The sequence below is a fragment of the Trichechus manatus genome, unplaced genomic scaffold (genome assembly GCF_000243295.1).
Source record: "Trichechus manatus latirostris isolate Lorelei unplaced genomic scaffold, TriManLat1.0 scaffold00004, whole genome shotgun sequence".
NCBI classification, from domain to species: domain Eukaryota; kingdom Metazoa; phylum Chordata; class Mammalia; order Sirenia; family Trichechidae; genus Trichechus; species Trichechus manatus.
The window spans coordinates 22211119-22232510 of NW_004443940.1; the positions used below are offsets into that span (position 1 = coordinate 22211119).

The 21392-nt window shown below is 40.4% G+C and overlaps 1 protein-coding gene across 4 annotated transcripts; it reads left to right on the forward strand.

The window, feature by feature from the left end:
* Positions 1-1735: 1735 nt before the first annotated feature.
* CHAMP1 (chromosome alignment maintaining phosphoprotein 1) lies at positions 1736-16783 on the forward strand. Of its 4 annotated transcripts, XM_023733635.1 has the most exons (3): positions 4035-5372; positions 7571-7653; positions 10455-16783. In XM_023733635.1, the coding sequence occupies exon 3, from the start codon at positions 10508-10510 to the stop codon at positions 12971-12973; it is 2466 nt and encodes an 821-aa protein (XP_023589403.1). In that variant the 5' UTR covers positions 4035-5372; positions 7571-7653; positions 10455-10507; the 3' UTR covers positions 12974-16783. The 4 variants fall into 4 exon arrangements, with proteins under 4 accessions (XP_023589391.1, XP_023589403.1, XP_023589402.1 ...); XM_023733623.1 differs by adding an exon at positions 1736-1779 and having other exon boundaries at positions 5254-16783; XM_023733634.1 differs by having other exon boundaries at positions 4035-9446.
* Positions 16784-21392: the final 4609 nt, after the last annotated feature.

A 21392-nucleotide genomic window follows, 5' to 3' on the forward strand; every position in this document is an offset into this window, starting at 1 on the left:
AATTATGTGATATGAGTGTCAAACGAAACTACCTTCCAGGTAATGGCCTTAGGAATAACAACGACAACCATAATAAAGGGTTGCACGTTATTTAAGTAACGCTGATACAACAGCAACACCCACATCACAATGATTATAAACTTGCTTAATACAGACTTAAGACAAACAGCATGCCATCTTTGCACATACTTTCACAAAAGAACTTCACATTAAAGACCACAATTTCAAAAGTTCTTAATATGTAAAAACTTGATGTTCAGAGAAAAGATCCTTTCCTGTCTGCATTTAATATTTACAGTTTACGAAGTACTTTTAAAAATTTGCATTTTTATTAACAAGGCCTAAGATTTTTTTTTTTTCACTTGCTTATTCGACATTTGTTTTTTAGTAAATTATTTGTTTTTGTCCTTGGACCGTATTTCTAGTGGAATGTTCAAGTTTTTCTTTTTTACAAAGAGCTTTTTCATGAGGGGGAGGTCATTACAGAGGTGAGCCTTGGGGGATGGGAAGGGTTGGACATCCACTTATTATTTGATCATCCAGTGTTTGCTGACCACCTACCTATCTGTGCCAGGCAATGAGCTAGTAGGCGGAACTAGTGACACGCAATCCCTCCCCCAAAGAGCTTCCAGTGTCGTTGGGCAAGTTCGCTTCGTCTCGCCTCACGGAGGCGGCTTCATTTAGGCAGTGTCTGCTGAGCCCAGAAGGACAAAGTAAATTAGAATTTTAATAACTTTATGTGGGAAGTTTTTCTTTTTTTAAAAAAACAAAGTTATTATAGTAAATTAGATCAGATTTAATCACTTCTGCTAAAAAAACAAAATCAGAAAATTTCCTAGAACACTTCCAGTTGGTATTATTCGAAATCAAAATCATTGCAAAATTGAAGAGTGTATGACCTTAAGACTCGAGACACCGACAAAGAGCTTGAATAAATCCTTGTTTATTCAAAGAGAAACTTGGCTTAGACGAAGTAGGGCGGGAAGGCTGGCGTAAGGATTTTTGTCTTCGTCCTACAGGTAACAAGATCCACCCAAGTATATGAGGCGCAAAGAATTTAAACACAGTTTCTTCTTGCCACCGCATTGCCTTGGTGCCAAAGCACTTTAGGGTTAATGGGCCTTTAATTTTAAAAGATCAAACAAAAGACAGAAACAAAACAAAGAAACAATGGCTTGCGGCAGCGGTCTGCGGCTGCACCCATGACCGGACTCGGGTCTCTGGAAAATGGGTGGAGGGGCACTGAGGGGGAATGGCCGACACCACTACCCGCCCAAGCCCAGCGGGCTCCGCTACCCGCTCTGCACGGCCGCCAGGGCCCCGCCTCCCTCTCCCCGCGCGCGCCCAGACCTTCCCGAGGGCTGGGGTTCCCGCGCGCGGAAGGCGGGGGCGGGGCAGGTGGACGCGCAAGGCACTTCCGGTTGCGGGGCGGGGGGATGCTCCACAATCCGGCTCACTCTTGGCATTGGGGCGCCACGCGATCCGCCAGCTGATTGGTCCGCGCGAGGCGGCGGTAAACTCGCTTCCCCGCTCACCCATCAGTCCCGCCCCGCCCCCGGCTCCGCCCCTACTCCCGCGGCCGCGCGCACGCTCGTGTGCCCCGAGCCCAGCTCTCTGCGTCTCGCGTCGCCATTCGGGAAGGCAGTCGCGCTCCGCAGGGGCGCCGCGGAGCAGCTTGGGCTGCCGGGAACCCCCGGCTAGGAGAAGCCGGCCCTCCCCGCCGTCCATCCCACCTTCTCTCCCTTCACCTTACTTGGACGCCGCCCGCGGGCCGGATCGGTGAGAAACCGGAGCGAGACAACCGAGGAGGCACGGGAGGCGGGGGAGGGGCGGCCATGGGGGCGGGGACGCGCGGCCGGCGGGCCTGCTGTAGGCCCGAGGGTCCCGGCCGCCGGCGCAGACCCGGGCTAGTCTCCCAGAGGAGGTCGTCGGCTTTTCCTGAAGAAAGGGGCCGGGGTAGCGGTGCGGGAGCTTGTCGCTCCCCTAGGGTCTGCTCGCGCGGACATGCCCCCACCCTGTCGGGTGCCCCGCTAGGGGCCCGTCTAGGGAGAAGCCGGTGGTCCCGACTGCGCTTTTGTGCGTGAGGACCGGCATATCTTTGGTCCGAGCAGGCACTGCTTTGGGACGTCACCGCGGAGTGGAGGAACCTGGCCTTTGGTTCGGGCAAGGCCGAGCTTCTGGAAACCCGCTAGTTTTGCAAAGAACTAAAGGAATGCTGAGGGTGTCAGTTGCATCGGAGACAGGAAACATTTTACTTAAAACCCGTTGGGAAGTTGGGACCTGGCATAGGAAGAAAGACATTGTTTTCTGTTTTAGTCTTAGATGCTATTTTCTCTGCCTCTGGTCTGCCTCAGCTTCTGATATTGTTTAAAAATCAACTAGGGGTGAAGAACAATACTGCAGGTAGTCCCAGCTCACGACGTATTCGCGTTACCACAACCGCACTTACGACCGTTTTGTTTTGTTTTTTTGTACATCTTATTGTTAGTGATATGTACTGTATACAGTGTTGCAGCTCGTAATTTGCTGATATTATCATTCTCAGATATTCACTTGCAGATGGTCAAAGATAGGATTTATAAAGATAATTGATAATAAAAGAATAATAACGAACACTACCAGTAGTACTATAGAGAATAGAACTCAATTAGCTTGAAATATGCTCCGTATATTGAATTTCATTTTAAAAAGCTGTACGTTAAAATATATTTTAAAGATGGTCACTGATAGCCTTCAAGGAGGAAACTGGATGAGAAACGAGAAATAGGTGTAATACCGTATGATATAGAACTGCATTGAGAAATCCTGGATGATGGGATGACAAAGCACCAATGATTAGAATTTATGTTTTTTAGAGTCAAGATGTTGGTTCTATAGACGAAAAAAGTGGAATGGAGTTTTTTTGTTTTTGTTTTGTTTTTCATCTGGACAATTTAGTTCCTTTTATAGTTTCTGTCCAGTGTTAAGAGCTGTGAGATTTAGAAAAACAATTTACTAGAATCTTAAAACTGGAAGGAACCGCAGGTGTCTAACCTATACCTAGAAGCTGGATTCTGAACTCACTGAACATCCTCGGGGGTGATCAGCTACTGTTGAAAAGAGAGTGTGGGGTGTTAGAATGGAACCAAGAGGGGAAACCCGGATCTCCTGTTGCTTTCTCTGTACCTAATTGTTGCATCTTTCCCTCAGCATCCGTTTTCTCAATTGTAAAATGAAAAGGTTAGACTCAGGTTCTCTGAGGATCCTATCAGTCCTATATTGATCGTTGACTTCCAGTTATGGGGTGCTCTTACCTGACAAGGCAACTTGTTCTAGTCCGTGATGGAGTAGTTGGTAAAACTCTTTTACGGTTGAGCTGAAAATCTGTTTTCCTGCTGCCTTCCACTTGCTGTTTCTAGGACAGCTTACATATTCTCGATAATTCTTCCCGTCCTGAAGTTAAATATTTCTAGTTATTACAAATGACTTGTGAAGACTACCTGCCATCCTGGTTGCTTTCTTTGAGTATTCCCTAGTTTGTTACTGGCTCTCTTAAAGTGTCCTTCCTGCCCAGAGCTGGACACAGTGATCCAGTGGGATGCTCTGTCCAGTCCAGCTTGTGGGATGCAGTTCTCTGTGCTCCTGTATTTCTGCAGTTGATACTTGGATTCTAAATGTTTGATACTTTTCACCTTGTTGATTTTGGCCTATGCACTGGCTTTTCAAGATCTTACCAAATTCCACAGTATTTGTTTGATCATGATATAACTAGACAGGATATGAGTGGATTGCAAAACTTATTCTAGTCCTTCATCAGATGCTGATGATTTACCTTACCCTGGGTAAGTTTGGAGCCCTGGTGGTGCAGTGGTTAAATACTATGGCTGTTAACTAAAAGATCGGCAGTTCGACTGCACCAGCCGCTCCTTGGAAACCTTATGGGACATTTCTACTCTGTCCCATAGGGTCACTATGAGATTCGGCGGCAACGGGGTTTTTTTTTGGGGGGGGGGTAAGTTATTTAATGTTTAGACTTGCATTTCAGTAGTTGATCCCTGAGGTCTTCTCCTACCCTAAAGCCCCGTGACTCCAAGGCTAGATAGTAGCTTAAGTCTCTTCCAGTTTTAAAATCCTGCCAATCTCTGATCACATTCTCAGTCTTCATGAGAGAATGTTAATAGAGTGAACAGGTATTTTCTGAACATCTTGTGTGTGCCAGGATGTGCAAATGTTACAAAGGTGAATAAATAGTCCCTGCCATCCCAAGAGCTCACCACCTAATGTGGATCAAGTTATAGTGCTGTAAGATAGTTGCTGTAATGGAGGTGTGTATACAGAAGGGTGATCCAAGGATGACTGGGAGGCAGTGGAAAATTGAGAAATAAACACCTGAGAAGAAATACTGCCTGAAGGATGGGTGTGGATTTGTCTAGTGGTTGAGGGACAGGAATGGGCAACATAAAAGAGAAGAAACAGCTCATGCAAAAGTACGGAAGCTTGAACAGTCAGGGAATTACACTAGGGAGGATGCAAGGCTGAAAACTGGAAGGCAGGGGATCAACTTATGGAGCGCTTTGTCTGTCACGTTTAAATTTTGTGTTGTAGCTATTGATGAGCCTCTGAGGAATTGTGACCAGGCAGGTGACGTTAGATTTCTGTGTTTGGAAGATGACTTTGGTAGCAGTATGATGAGTGGATTGGAAGGAAGTGAATCTAGAGGCAGAGTGATCAGGTACCAGAGTTAAAATAGTGGCAAGGTGGCAAGTTAACTGCTTGTTAACTTGTCACTCTGCTGTGTAGTATTTATAATTGACAAAACGTCAGGTGGTCCTGTAGTCTGTGGTCCTTTGAGTGGTTGTCAGGGAGGTACAAATGTGTATCACTGTCCCCTGAGGCTACATAGGCTAAAGTTGGATGGAGGGTTTGAGAAGGGTTTGGTTATACACGTGGGCATTACTTCCATAACCAAACCAAACCAAACCTGCTGCCGTCAGGTCCGTTCCAACTCATAGCGGCGCTATAGGACAGAGTAGAACTGCTCCATAGGGTTTCTGCCAACCTTTAGGTTAGCAGCTGAAATTGGACAAGGTGCCATGGATTGCATGGGTTGCAGTTTCCCACAAAACTTCCCATATTTGGTTTTGTTTCATTAATTATTAATCACACTTGTTTGATTTGATTGCTCTCACTGCTAAAGGAGGTGAGAGAAGTAATCAGAATTCTCTTACAGGGGGTACAGATTATCATTTTGATTACCTTTTTTTTATCCCCCAGGTTCAGCTTCTCATCTTTCTCCTTCATGTACTACGGCATTTTCTGTGGTTTAGTCAAAAAACCATGTTAAGTTGCCTGTCGTTTGAAGACTGCTTTTAAGGCCTCTGATAAGACAGCTGGTAAGTCTCCTAGGAAAAAACATGTTTGTCTGTGTTTCTTCTTCACCCTAAAAGCACTTGTCTTGGATTTATAAAGTGGTATTCCACCAGCATTACTTTGCATATTTTTTTGTTTGTTTTTAATATTTTCATTTTTTAATGTTTAAGAGAATATTTGTAATGAGAAATTTCTTTGAAAAGTGCATGGAGTTTTTTGGAGGAAAAACTTTTTGTATAAAAGCATATACATCAAAAACTTTCTATGTAAAAGTGTACACACCATATCATAGTAATTAATGTATGAAAGTATACTGTATGTACATATCTGTGATACTATTTAAGGTCCCTGACTGGTGCCAATGGTTTGTGATCTTTTGCTAGCCTAAAGGTTGGCAGTTCAAACACCCCCAGTGATGCCTCAGAAGAAAGGCCTGGCGATCTGCTTTCGTAAAGATGCCAGCCAAGAAAACCCTATGGAGCAGTTCTAGTCAGTAACACATGGGGTCTCCATGAGTCGGAATCGACTCATCGGCAATGAGTTATGATAGAATTTGGGGTTTGAGAAGTGAATTCTGTAGCATTCTTTAAAAATTTTTTTTAAAAGGTTGTCTGAGTACGATAATGAGGCCTGGTAATACTAGGCAGGCATGGGTATTAGAAACTTTTGAGATTGGCTGAAAGAGTTGGTGGTAGGAAGAAAAAGGGAGGGGCAGTTGGAAGAGATAGGGAATGACAGAAGTCTTGAGGAGCAGTTGGGGTTTAATAAAAACTGAAATGAAAAGGAATGGGGATAAATGGTGTACTTTTATTAAGGAACAGGAAAGGAATGGGTGCAGCAATTAAGGACAGGTGGATGCTGTTGTTCAGCCAGAGAAGTTGAGATGGCTGGAGCTATTAGGCACCAGAGAAGCAGGAATTAGCCCAGCTGTTATTCATTAGAAACAGAGACTCGTATAGCTGTGTGATGTAGCGTTGGTATAAGATTTCAAAAGGGAGAAATACAGTTAAAACTAGAAATACAGAGAAAAAGTGGGTAAAGCTTTGCATACAGAAAGGGATCACAAGAGTTGACTAGCAATTGGGAAAGGGGAGCGAGGACTTAAAGAGGAAATTGGTTCTCTGCTGTTACAGAGCCCGTTTATGAGATATGGATTTGTCAATATCTCTGTCATTCCTATGGGAATAGAAAAGGCTTTATCTTTACAGCTTATGAAATCCTTGTATTATATACTTACTGAGTTCTTTGATGGACCTGTATTTTATGAGATAGTATTAATAAGAGTTGCTGAGTTAGCATAGACAAAACCAAGAAAATTACTTTGTTAATAGGACCATACATTATGCAAAAAGAGGAGGGTTGCGGCTCAGTAAGTCTTACATTGAAATTAGAAAATAGAAATGCTGTATACCAAATTCTGAGATGATAGGAAATGTTTCTATAGTTAATAGTTTGCTTAAGTAAGCTTAAGAAATTTAAACAGAAATCATGAAAATAATATCTTTCTGCCTCTCACAAACAGGGCTTAGATAAATGAGTATCTTTTTTGGATGAGCTACTGTGGAGTATCCTATGTGTTGGTCAGCCATAACTTTACCAGGGTGATTTGGGATTATTTAATTACCAGAAGCTGGAGGAGGATATTTTTTTAGAGGTTACTTTAGTTTCTAATATAATAATAATTGCTGACATTGAACACTTACTGTGCATCAGATATTGTTCTAAACACGTTACAAAGTATTTGTGTCTATAACATAGCTGATGTTATCATATCCATTTTACAGATGAGGAAACTTAAGCATGGAAAGGTTTAACTTGACAAAAGCCACAAAGTAGGTAGTAGAGCCAGGATGCACACCTTGCAAGCCTGAGCTCTTCACCTCTGTGTTATACCAAAAAACGCCAAACCCATTGTGGTTGAGTCGATTCTGACTTATAGGGACCCTATAGGACAGGGTTTCCAAGACTATAAACCTTTACGGAAGCAGACTGCCACATCTTCTCCCATGGAGCCGCTGGTGAGTTCAAACCAATCACCTTTTGGTTAGCAGCCGAGCTCTTCACCAATGCCTCTTAATCTGATCATCCCTCAGCTGCTCGTTATTGCCGCTTAGGGCCTGATGGAGTTATTGAGATACATCTTCCATTTTCCACGAACGTCTTCTCGTTTTAGAGATTTTTGTCTTCAGTACTAAATGATTATATTTTTCTTTTGTTGTAGTCCTCCTCTCCACCACCACCCCCAAATTACAGAGAACAAGAAAATCCTACAAGCAATTTTCTAAAAGACAGTATAATTGAAAGGTAATTCAGAAAGAGCTGCTGCTTTCTGAAGAAAAACATTTGTTTTCTCAACTATCTATTGCCTTTTCAACTTAGACTAAAAAAAAGCAAGTGATAAACCACTGATACAGATGATATAAAACGATAGCCAATAATAACATCTTTAAAAGCAGATAGTATCAAAATTAGAAATGTTATTAATTTTTTTAATTAATAAGTGAGCCCCTGTGATTAGAAGTGCTTCTAATCTGTTCTTTGAGGAACACTAAAATGGAATGAGTACGTTTTTACACTGTCATTACCATTAGTACGCAGTATATCGGATACTTAGTAGTGGTTAGTACTCTTGGTAAATGATGCAGCATAATTTAATGTGAAAAAATTTTATAATCCACCTGGCGAATAAAATTCACCGTATATTAGTAACAATCTGTTCTAGCTGTTGTTGGATACTGTGAGGAGAAAAGCACTGCCAGATGGAACCGATAAATAATAGAGTCCGGCATATGATCATCCACATGAAGTTTAGTAAATGCTAACTGACACATTACCAGTGAGAAAAAAGATTAATCAATGTTGAAACAACTGAACTAGCTGTTTGCGATTTAAAAATAGGCTGGATTCTTACCTCACTCCTTGTACCAGATGAATTAAAGATAAAGATGTAAAAACAGAATGAAATTGTCAAAGTCATAAGAAAAAATACTAAGTGATTTTAAAATAGTAATGTTGGTCATCCATCATCAGTGATAATTATAAAGAGTATCAAGTGCTGGAGAAAAATGCTTACAATATGACAATGCGTGGAAAAAACTGAATCTCAGAATTGTATGTTACTTATGATTATAATACACTGAATTGTAGCTACCTCAAGACATTGATACAGATAAGAGCTGAAGGGGAAGATGCAAAAATGAAATCATGTGCTGGTCATATTATGGGTGATACGTTTACATTTTAAGAAAATCTTTCCATTTTGTTTCTACAATGAATTTTCTCAAATTTGGTACTTACAGGGTGTCTTTGGTCTAATAAATTAAGTTAAAAAAATAATGTTGACACAGGAAGGTTTTTTTTTTTTTAAGCAAAACTTAAAAGCCATAGTCATAAGGAAAGCATTTTAAAGTTTTAAATCTTTATGTAAACCAATTATGTATGGTAAAATACACCACAAATGAAGTTAAAAAAAAAAAAAAACCACGATAAACAGGAAGAAATGTTCTCAATAACAGGCCTGATTTATTGTACATGCAAAGACAGCTTATGAATCATTAAGAAAAATGGACAAAGGAAATGAACCTGTAATTCATAGAAAAAGAAATAAAAGTGGCTAATAAACTGAAAAAAATGTTTACTCTTACACATTAAGGAAGAGTAAATTAAAACAATAGTGAGATACCAGTTTTAGCCTAACAAGTAGTGAGGATTAAGAAGTTTAATAGTAGTGTTTATGAAGGAGTGGGGAATTGTCCCCATATTCATACTGTTGGCTGGTATGTAATAGCACTACAAGTGTTTGAGAGTGTGATAAAACGTATCAATTTTAAATGCATATAGTCTTTGAACTAGATAATCAACTTCAACGGAATTTTCCCTTCAGAAATATCCTCACATTCAAACTACATACAAGGAAATTGAATCCTTACTCTATATGTAAAAGTGTCCTAGATAAATTCTTAAATGAAAGTAAATTTCAGAACAGTATGTTTAATATGATTTCATTTCTGTAAAATGTATGTGTGGATTTGTATATGCCTGGTAAAATTTTACAATGATACATAGGTGCAGTGGCTGCCTCTAGGGACTGATTCTATGTAAGTATGCTGGTACTGTGTAAATGATTTTGTTTTTAACTATGAGCTTAGATTAGTATTTGAGCCCTGGTGGCGTAGCAGTTAAGAGCTCGGCTCCTAACCAGAAGGTCAGCAGTTGAATCTACCAGCTGCTCCTTAGAAACCCTATGGTACAGTAGGGTTGCTATGAGTTGGAATCGACTCAGTGGCAACAGGTTTTACGTGAATTTTACCACCTAAAAAGACTGGCTTAAAAAATTTAAAAAAAGAGATCTTTCCTGACCACCTTTTCTACATTGCTTTCCACACTATCTTCCCAAAAATGTATGCTACATATTGCAGGACAACTGCTGAAAACCCAAGTGCCTAGAACAGCATGGAATATAAAATAATTCATTTATTAAATCAATGACTGTATTAGGATAGATAAAACATTATATGTTGACATTAAATAAGCCAACAAGTAAAAAAACAAAATAGCCATCTTTTCATAGATAGATTTAGTTTAATAATTGCTTTCTGAAAAGTTTAAAAATTACTTTATCTAAAGTATAAGGCATATTATACTAGTGCTCAGCCTTAAATAACCTAGATTTAATTTTGATATATTCTAAGATTTGTGTGCTCATTGATTCAGATTTTTGAGAGTCAAAGTAAGGCACATACAGTAGATAATTCTAGAATCAGGCTTGGATGTGAACCTCAGCTCCATCATTCATAGTCCTATAACTTTGGGTAAGTCATTTCTCTGAACTTCAGTTTTTTCATCTGTAAATGAAAGTAATACGTCATAGTGTTAGAAGGGTTAAATGAGATAATGTATGCAAAACTCCTGGCAGAGTACCTAGGACTCAGTTAAAAATGAGTTCTGTTTCTCCTCCTCATCTCCAAAATCTTTATAGAGTTGTATTATCTAATAAATACAGAAGCCATTCTAGACTTAAAATTTTGCACTTATAGAATGGATTAGGACAGCCTTTTATTCAAAATTATGTTCCATGAAAATAATTTATTTCTACTTTGTTGCAGCAATTTTGAAAGTTTTAAAGAATATAATCCTGTGTGTTGTAACAGAAGGAAAAATGGAAGTATTCCAGGAACTTCGTAAGCCATCAGTACGTTTGGGGTGTGACCACTGCAGTTTCAGGGGCTCTGATTATGAAAATGTACAAATCCATATGGGTACCATCCATCCAGAATTTTGTGATGAAATGGATGCTGGTGGATTAGGTAAAATGATATTTTACCAGAAAAGTGCAAAGCTATTTCACTGCCATAAGTGCTTCTTCACCAGCAAGATGTACTCTAATGTATACTATCATATCACATCCAAACATGCAGCCCCAGAGAAATGGAATGATAAACCAAAAAATCAGCTGAACAAAGAAACAGATCTTGTGAAAAGCACTCCTCTTCCTGAGCAACAGAAAATACCCTCTAATTCAGCAGAACCGAAACCTGCACCTGTCCTTTCTATAGACACTCAGAAACTTGGCCCAGAATCACCAAAACCTACTCCTCTTACTCCCCTGGAGCCTCAGAAACCTGGCCCTGTTGTTTCTTCTGAGCCACAGATACCTCTTACTTCTCCTGAGCCTCCAAAACCTGCTTCTGTTTCTTCTCCTGAACTTCCAAACCCAGTTCCTGCTGTTTCTGAATCTCAGAAACCTGTCCCTGTTCCTTCTCCAGAACCACAGAAACTTGCTCCTGTATCTGCTGAACCAGTAAAGAGTACTCTTACTAATACCAAACCCCAGAAACACTCTCATTTCCCAGAAACACTGGGGCCACCTTCAGCTTCATCTCCAGAGTCACCAGTTCTAGCTGCTTCCCCTGAACCTTGGGGGCCATCCCCAGCTGCGTCTCCAGAATCTCGGAAATCAGCCCGGACTGTCTCCCCTGAGCCCAGGAAGCCATCCCCATCCGAGTCTCCTGAATCTTGGAAGTCGTTCCCTGCTGTCTCCTCAGAGCCTAGGAGACCAGCCCCAGCTGTGTCACCAGGTTCTTGGAAGGCAGGGCCACCTGGGTCTCCTAGACCGTGGAAATCTAGTCCTTCGGCATCATCAGGACCTTGGAAGCCAGCTAAACCTGCTCCATCTGTGTCTCCTGGACCTTGGAAACCAATTCCTTCTGTATCACCTGGACCTTGGAAACCAGCTCCATCTGTGTCCCCTTCATCCTGGAAGTCTTCGTCAGCATCCCCTGGTTCGTGGAAATCTCCCCCTGCGTCTCCTGAGTCATGGAAATCTGGCCCACCAGAACTCCGAAAGGCAACTCCCACCTTGTCACCTGAACATTGGAAGGCAGTTCCCCCAGTGTCTTCTGAGCTCCGTAAAACAGGACCTCCCTTGTCTCCGGAGATTCGCAAACCAGGCCCACCACTGTCCCCAGAGATCCGTAGCCCAGCGGGATCTCCAGAGCTCAGAAAACCCTCAGGGTCGCCAGAGCTTTGGAAGATTTCCCCTGATCAACGGAAAACTTCTCCTGCCCCTCTTGATTTTCCTGAGTCCCAGAAAAGTTCGCGTGGTGGTTCTCCTGATCTCTGGAAGTCTTCCTTTTTTATTGAGCCTCAGAAACCTCCCGTTTTCCCTGAAACCCGGAAAGCGGGTCCTTCTGGGCCATCTGAATCCCCTAAAGCAGCCTCAGAGATCTGGAAACCTGTTCTCTCTATGGATACTGAGGCTCGGAAACCCGCCCTTTTTTCTGAGCCCACCAAAACAGCCCCAACTGCTTCTCCTGAGCCACGAAAGCGTGCTCTTTTTCCAGAGCCCAGGAAACATGCCCTTTTCCCTGAACTTCCTAAATCTGCTGTATTCTCAGAATCTCAGAAGGCACTTGAACTTGGGGATGAACTGCAGGTAGATGCCATAGATGATCAAAAGTGTGATATTTTGGTTCACGAAGAACTTCTAGCTACACCCAAGAGACTTTTAGAAGATCCTTTATTTCCTTGCTCGAAGAAACTCAAGAAAGACAACCAAGAGAACTCAGATGCTGAGCTTAGTAGTAGTGAGTATCTCAAGACAGATTTGGATGCCATAGATATCAAGGGCCAAGAATCGAGCAGTGATCAAGAGCAGGTTGATGTGGAATCTATTGATTTTAGTAAAGAGAACAAAATGGATATAACTAGTCCAGAGCAGTCCAAAAACGTACTACAATTTACTGAAGAAAAAGAAGCTTTCATCTCTGAAGAGGAGATAGCAAAGTACATGAAGCGTGGGAAAGGAAAGTATTATTGTAAAATTTGTTGCTGTCGTGCTATGAAAAAAGGTGCTGTTTTGCATCATTTGGTTAATAAGCATAATGTTCACAGCCCTTACAAATGCACAATTTGTGGAAAGGCTTTTCTGTTGGAATCTCTCCTTAAGAATCATGTTGCTGCCCATGGGCAAAGTTTACTTAAGTGTCCACGTTGTAATTTTGAATCAAATTTCCCAAGAGGCTTTAAGAAACATTTAACTCATTGTCAAAGCCGGCATAATGAAGAGGCAAATAAAAAGCTAATGGAGGCTGTTGAGCCACCCCTGGAGGAGCAGCAGATTTAATTTTTAAACACAGTGTGTGTATATGCCCTACAAAGGTGTTTGTTAAAACCATTCTTTGAAAATATAGCTAATTAAGTAGCCTAATTGGATCGGTTAGATGTTGATGTGTATGGTTGTATTGTGTTAAATTGTCTTGGTAGTATTACAGAGAATAAGTGTTTGGTTATTTTTTTATGGTCTGTTTATGTGGCTGTCTTGCAAATCAATAAATTCTTAACTGTATATTCCAGATGGATGAAAATTTCTCATTTCTTTTAAGTGTGTTTGAATAATAATATGAAGAGGCAGGCATTCCATTTTAACCATCATGAGCACGTTGTACTCAATTTAAAACATCTAGTATATCTTTTTGTGAAACTAATTTTGGACAGTAGAAGTTAGATGTTTACGAGTTAGGCTTGAAAAGTTAATTGGAGAGAAATTTTGTTCTTTCCTTAAATGTATTTTCAGATCCTGAAAGTTACTTTGATCAAAGTTTCTGTTTGATCATGTAAAATTATTTATAAATCTTGAACAGTTCTAGATGTTTATTAGCTTTTATGTCATGGAAAATTGGAGTCTCAGGGTTGCTGATTTCTGCTAAAGGGGAAAATTGAGTACGTTGTTTTTTAAATAGTATGCAGCCTTCTTTTGGAGGACAGTACTTGGAAAAATAGAGTGAATTCAGGAAGATAAGAGAAAGGTTAATATGATAGTTTTTCTTGCCCTTAGCTGTAAAACAGACTTTCCATCGGAGTCTTCCATTCTGTATTTTATCCCAAGATCTGGCTCTTCACTTCCCTGCCAGCTCATGCCAATAGATGATCCTTAATTGCCAAATGTGTTAGAGCTTGTATTTCCTACTCCTGGGTCTTAAATGTCACCTGTTGGGGCTTAAGATTGGAGGTATGAGTAGGAACTGAAAGTCTTCCACATTCACAATAGAGAATTTTATAAACAGATGTTTCTGTTTCAAAAATATATCACTTTTATGTTTTTTACAGTTTGTTACTTGTGCCTGTTCATGGATAATTTTATTCTAAAATATTTTGTCAAATGTGTATCTATCCAATTAAAAGAGTTTTCATGTCAGCAAAGTCTGTGTTGTCTTTTAAATAATTTTCGTTGTACGATATTTAACTTCCCATTCTTTCCTATTTCCACTTGTTTTCAACATACTACTTTTCATTCCTGGGAACAGCATTTTCTAAGTTTGTTTTCTTTGAGGGGGAGAAAATTCTGCGGTCACGTAAATTAAGAAAGCACTGTGTATTGGTCACTCCTTTGTGGAAAATCTCATCCATGCACATTAGGATATTAAAGGTTCTGAGAAATTCAGCTTGTGGTTCTCAGCCCTGGCTGTAACTAAAGACATTTACAGACTGTAGGGGTATTTGGTGAGTGCCATAAGGGATTCCAGTGTGTAGCCATGATTGAGATAACTGGGTTTAATTTAGGTATTCACAGACCTTTTATAAGTATACTTTTTTTTTCTGACATCCCTGTTAACATGCCAGTTTGGAAGACAATAGGTAATACTGGGTAGAGTCTTAAGAAGTTTTAGGTCTAACTCTTCTGTGAGTGTAGTCAGGGCAGGAAAAGCACTCTGAGTGGCCTACTGCTGTAATTGTTGCCAGTTGATGTGGGCACTTGGAGAATGAGCTGCTTCAGTTCTGAAGTTTTTGATGGTGCCATCAAGGAGAATGGGTAAGAAAACTTGGATATATAGTTGTCTTTTTTTTTCTTTTCATCTACACTGACTTGACTAAAATGGAAGGAGAAACAAGGGTCTCCGGTACCTGAAACACTCTTGAAGCCTGCAGTCTCAAGTCAACCCGGTTAACATAATTCTTAGGGCTTCACCCTTTTGGTGCAAGCCTCTCACAGAATCCTTCCTAGACTTTTGCTCAAGGTGGAGCCAACTACATCCCAGGACTTGCCATCTGATTTTTGCTACATGTGGATTTTCTTACAATGCCCTAAAACGGGGAATCCTTTGCCAGAGTAAGTGGTGATGGGGTGTGTGTAGTTTTGGCCTTTCTTAAGACATTAACTGTTAGATTAAAGCACTGTCGTCTCCTCTCACCTCACTTTTGTGGTTTCCTACTTTTTGTCCTTTTGTCTGTTTAAAGATCAGAGTGAGCCATACCGTTTCTTTAGAACTTGGTAACTTCATTTAGCCTTGATACCTTTCTCTTCTATATGATAGCATCCCTTTCTGATCATTTGGATTGACTCAGTACATTTTTGTTCTCCGATGATTTTTACATGATATGAGAGAGAATAAAACTATTGTACTCTTCTACTCCACATTCATGGAACTTGATGCTTTGGGTGACCAATTTAATTCTCATTACTTTTTACTATTCTCATTACTTTTACTGTAAGTACATGAATTGTGATATGCCTATAGCAGATTTTGCTTTCATCTTTAATATTGGCATGGATTCCATACATTTGTCTTGGGTGAAGATATTGAAGGATGCTTATTATATAAAATATGCAAGCATCGCAAAACTGGTAGGGATACCTTTTGGTTAAAGTACACCCCAGATCTAAAAGTCCCCGAAATTGACCTCCTTTCCCAGCTTTGCAAATTCTGTTCATGTGTAATTCTGACTACATGGTATATTATTTTCCTGTTGCTGCTGTAAAAATCGCAAATTTAATGGTTTAAACAACAAATATATTACCGTTCTGTAAATCATTTGGGGGTATTCCTCTGACCCTGATCTTGAGATTGCTGTTAGAATCAATGAGACAAATTTTCAACTTTGATTAAGTCTTTGTGCAACTGAGCTTAATTCATGAAAAGTGCAAGATTATAGATTATTCAGAGTATTTTTAAAAATGTCCCTTTATTTCTTGGGTTCTTAAATATGAAATGTTCTGGAAAAATTAGGAATAAATACTGTTCAATGTTTATAGGTGGTTTTGAGGAATATAGAATAAAATATGTAAGATAATGGAGCCGTGGTGGTGCAGTGGTTAAGAGCTCAGCTGCTAACCAAAAGATCATCAGTTCAAATCCACCAGCCACTCCTTGGAAACCCTATGGGGCAGTTCTACTTTGGCCTGTAGGTTTGCTGTGAGTTGGAATCGACTCGATGGCAACAGGTGGTAGTTGGTGGTGTAAGATAATGAAACTTCTAGGGAGACCACTAACTTTCATATACCCTTAGGAAAGCTTAGCCCTGAGTTTTAAGCAAAATCAGCATTGGGAAAGAATTAAAAATAAGGACTGCCTTTGTGGGCTAAGCATTGTTCCAAGTGCTTTATGTGAATCTCTTAATCTTCACTGCAACCCTATTAATTTGACACTAATGTCCATTTCACAGTTTGAAGTTACACAAAAAATGCAAATTCAGTCTGATTCCAAAGCAGACGGTTCATAATTATCATGCCGTATAATGACTAATTGATTACTGGAGTGGATGAGAGTGGCTCAGGGAATCAAAAACTCCCTCATAACCCCAAGAGCATCAGCATTGCTTTCATATATACTATTCACACTGTGCAGTGGTTAAGTGCGGCTGCTAACCAAAAGGCCAGAGGTTCAAACCCACCAACCCCTCCGTGGGAGAAAGATGTTTCCATAAAGATTACAGCCTTGGAAACGCTGTGGGGCAGTTCTGCTCTGTCCTTTAGGGTCTTTATGAGTGGAAATTGACTCCACGGCAATGGGTTATTCACTCTTACCTAAGTCATCTTCCTTCTTTGTGGGAATGATAAAGTTTTCGTGCTCTGTAGGGATTTTCATCCTTCCTCACAAGCCTTTAAGTTCATAGACAGGAATGAGGCCAACATTTACTTGCTGATACTTGTTAGTTGCTGTTGAGTTTATTCCAACTCATGGTGACCCCACGTGGACAGTACAACTGCTTCATAGGGTTTTCATGGCTCTGACCTTTTGAAAGTAGGTTGCCAGGCCTTACTTTCGAGGCGCCTATGGGTGGGTTTGAACTGCAAGCATTTTGGTTAGTAGTTCTGTGCTTAACCGTTTGTGACACCCATGGACTCCTGATACTTAGTGGTACTCTTTCTAGGTGTAGGTGCTCTGTTTCCATCTATTACCATCTAGCCCTATGTAAATCTGATAACTTTCCATCGTGACAAGATAGAGCCACATTCTGCTCTTTAATATGGAAGTGAACGCCCTGGATCCTGGGGAGGATTTATGGCAAACAAGATTCTGGCCCAAACATGGGATGCCTTCTTGTCTAAGTTACAGGTGTGATGACTCCAGGCCATTGCCACAGAGATCCATGTTATTTGTCTTGAATCCGTCCACTTACCTCCACTTCCATCGCTGCTAGCCAATGTCAAACCTCCTAAACTAGTCTCCCTGATTAATTTTTGCCTCCCCCCAACTAATTTGACACACGAGGTTAAAATAGATCTCTTGAAAACATGTCTTAGTCGGTAAATTTCCTGCTTGAAACTGTTCAGGCATTTCCTATTGCACATAGGCTAAAATACGAAATCCTTAAAATGACCCACAGGGCCCTGCACAATGCAGTGTCTACTTACTCCTCCAGCCTTGTTTTGTCTGTCTCTGGGTCCTCCCTCTTCTGTAGCAGCCTTATTTTCAGTTACTTACTCTGTCCTATTCACTGTGATGCTGGAAGCTGTGCCGCCGATATTTCAAATACCAGCAGGGTCACCCGTGTTGGACAAGTTTCAGCAGAGTTTCCCGACTAACACAAGGAGAGGGGCCTGGTGATCTACATCTAAAAAAAATGGCCGTGAAAACTTTATGAATAGCAGCGGAACATTGATAATAGTGCTGGAGTATGAACCCCTCAGGTTGGAAGACACTCAAAATACAACTGGGAAACAACTGCATCTTCAAAGTAGAGTTGACCTTAACGCAGATGGAGTCAAGCTTTTGAGACCTTTGTTTGCTGATGTGGCACAACTCAAAATGAGAAGATACAGCTGCAAACATCCATTAATAGAACATGGAGTGTACAAAGTATGAATCTAGAAAAATTGGAAGTTGTCAAAAGGGAAATAGCATACTTGAAGATCAGTATCCTAGACATTAGTGAGCTGAAATGGACTGGTATTAGCCATTTGGAATTAGACAATCGTATGGTCTACTAGGAATGACAAATTGAAGAGGCAAATGACAATTGTCACATTCATTATTAAAAACATTTTAAGATCTATCCTGAAATACAACACTGTCAGTGATAGGATAATATCCATACGCCTACAAAGAAGAACAGTTAATACGACTATTACTCAAATTTATGCAGTGACCACTAATGCCAAAGGTGAAGAAATCTAAGATTTTTACCGACTTCTGCAGTCTCAAATTGATCAGACATGCAATCAAGATGCGTTGATAATTACTAGTGATTGGAATGTGAAAGTTGGAAACAAGAAGGATCAGTAGTTGGAAAATATGGCCTTGGTGATAGAAATGATGCCAGAGATCACATGATAGAATTTTGCAAGACCAACGATCCATTCATTGAAAGTAAATTTCTTCAGCAACATAAACGACTATACACATGTATGCCGCCAGATGGAATACACAAGAATCAAATCAACTACATCTGTGGAAAGAGACAGTGGAGAAGCTCAATATCTTTAGTCGGAACAAGGCCAGGGGCAGACTATGGAACAGACCATCAATTGCTCATATGCATGTTCAAGTTGAAGCTGAAGAAGATTCAAACAAGTCTACTAGAGCCAAAAGACAACCTTGAGTATATCCCACCTCAGTTTACAGACCATCTCAATAATAGATTTGATGCATTGAATACTAATGACCGAAGTCCAGAAGAGTTGGGGAATGACATCAAGAACATCATACGTGAAGAAAGCAAAAGGCATTAAAAAGACAAGAAAGAAAAGACCAAAATGGATGTTAGAAGAGACTCTGAAATTTGCTCTTAAGAACGTAGAGTAGCTAAAGTGAAAGGAAGAAATGATGAAGTAAAAGAGCTAAACAGAATATTTCAAAGGGTGACTTGATAGGACAAAGCAAAGTATTATATGAAATATGCAATGACTTGGAGTTAGAAAACCAAAAGGAAAGAACATACTTGGCATTTTTCAAGCTGAAAGAACTGAAGAAAAAATTCAAGCCTTGAGTTGGAATATCGAAGGATTCTCTGGGCAAAATACTGAACGACACAGGAAGCATCAAAAGAAGATGGAAGGAATACATAAGGTCACTGTACCAAGAAGAACTGGTAGACATTCAACCATTTCAGAAGGTAGCATATGACCAAGAACCAATGGTATTGAAGGAAGAAATCCAAGCTGCATTGAAGGCATTGGTTAAAAACAGGATTCCAGGAATTAATGGAATACCAATCGAGATGTTTCTACAAACGGATGCAACACTGGAAGCACTCACTCGTCTATGCCAAAAATTTGGAAGATTGCTACCTGGCCAACCGACTGGAAGAGATCCATATTTGTGCACATTCCAAAGGAAGGTGATCCAACAGAACGCAGAAATTATCAAACAATACCATTAATATAACACACAAGTAAAATTTTGCTGAACATAACTCAAAAACAGCTACAGCAGCACATTGACAGGGAACTGCCAGAAATTCAGGCCGGATACAAAGAGGACGTGGAACGAGAGATGTCACTGCTGATGTCAGATGGATCTTAGCTGAAAGCAGAGAATACCAGAAAGAATGTTTACCTGTGTTTTATTGACTATGCAAAGGCATTCAACTGTGGGGATCATAACAAATTATGGATTACATTGCAAAAAATGGGAATTCCAGAACACTTTAAATTGTGCTCATGGCAAAACCTGTACGTAGACCAAGAGGCAGTTGTTTGAACAGAACCAAGGAATACTGCGTGGTTTAAAATCAGGAAGGGTGTGTGTCATGTTTGTATCCTTTCACCATGTTTATTGAATCTGTATGCTGAGCAAATAATCCGAGAAGCTGGACTGTATGAAGAACAACATGGCATCAGGATTGGAGGGAAGACTCATTAACAACCTGTGACATGCAGATGACACAGCCTTTCTTGCTGAAAGCGAAGAGGACTTGGAGCACTTACTGATGAAGATCAAAGACTACAGCCTTCAGTATGGATTACACCTCAACACAAAACAAAAATCCTTACTACTGGACCAATAAGGAACATCATGGTAAATGGAGAAAAGATTGAAGTTGTCAAGGATTTCATTTTACACAATCAATGCCCATGGAAGCAGCAGTCAAAAACCAAATGACATACTGCATTGGGCAAATCTGCCGCAAAAGACCTCTTTAAAGTGTTGAAAAGCAAAGATGTCACTTTGAGGACTAAGTTCTACCTGACCCAAGCCATTGTATTTTCAATTGCCTCATATGCATATGAATACTGGACAATGAATAAGGAAGACCAGAGAAGAACTGATGCATTTGAACTATGGCATTGGGGAAGAGTATTGAATATACCTTGGACTGCCAGAAGAACGAACAAATCTATCTTGAAAAAAGTACAGCCAGAATGCTCCTTAGACGTGAGGATGGCAAGATTTTGTCTCTCATACTTTGGACATGTTTTCAGGAGGAACCAGTCCCTGGAGAAGGATATCATGCTTTTTCAGTGAAAAAGAGGAAGACCCTCAACGAGATGGATTGACAATGGCTGCAACAGTGGGCTCAAACATAGCAACGATTGTGAGGATGGCACAGGACTGGGCAGTGTTTCGTTCTGTTGTACGTAGGGTTGCTATGAGTTGGAACCGACTGAAAGGCACACAACAATAACAACAACGCTACTCCTAGGAACCCCTGGTGGCACAATGGTTAAGTGCTCAGTCGTTGAAAGGTCAATGGTTCTAACCTACCAGTCGCTCTGCAGGAGAAAAGACCTGGTGATCTGCTCCCATAAAGATTACAGCCTTGGTTACCCTATGGGGCTGTTCTGTCATATAGGGTTGCTGTAGGGTCACTATGAATCAGAATTGACTCACTTGCACACAACACTACCAACAAGCACATGCTACTTCTCCCCACCCACCACCCCACCAGATGCTGAGAGGCCCGTGGCTCCTTTTTCCTTCATGTTTCTTGATACACTATTTTACCATAAATAAGATAGTTTCTTGTATGCTTTCAATAGGATTTAAAATTAAGCCACAAATAATTGTTACTTTGAGAGATGCTGATGAAGTAGTCTCATCCTTCTCATCATAAAAATAAGATTTTGTAGAGAGGTTTACCATGAGCTTACTTGAAATATAGGTGCCAAAAGTTACCGTGGTCAGTGTAAAACATTAAAGAAGGAACATCTCTCTCTTCTTACCAACAGGAATGCAGGGGGATGTCACCTAAAAGTGAAGGGTTCTTTTTTTAGTAATTTACTTTTTTTTTTTTTATTGTACTTCAGGTGAAGGCTTACAGAACAAATAGTTTCTCATGAAACAGTAGTACACATTGTTTTATGACATTGGTTAACAACCCCA

Excerpts from the sequence above, each read along its gene's own strand:
- CHAMP1 (XM_023733623.1), top strand. The coding sequence starts at position 10,424 with ATGAAAATAATTTATTTCTACTTTGTTGCAGCAATTTTGAAAGTTTTA.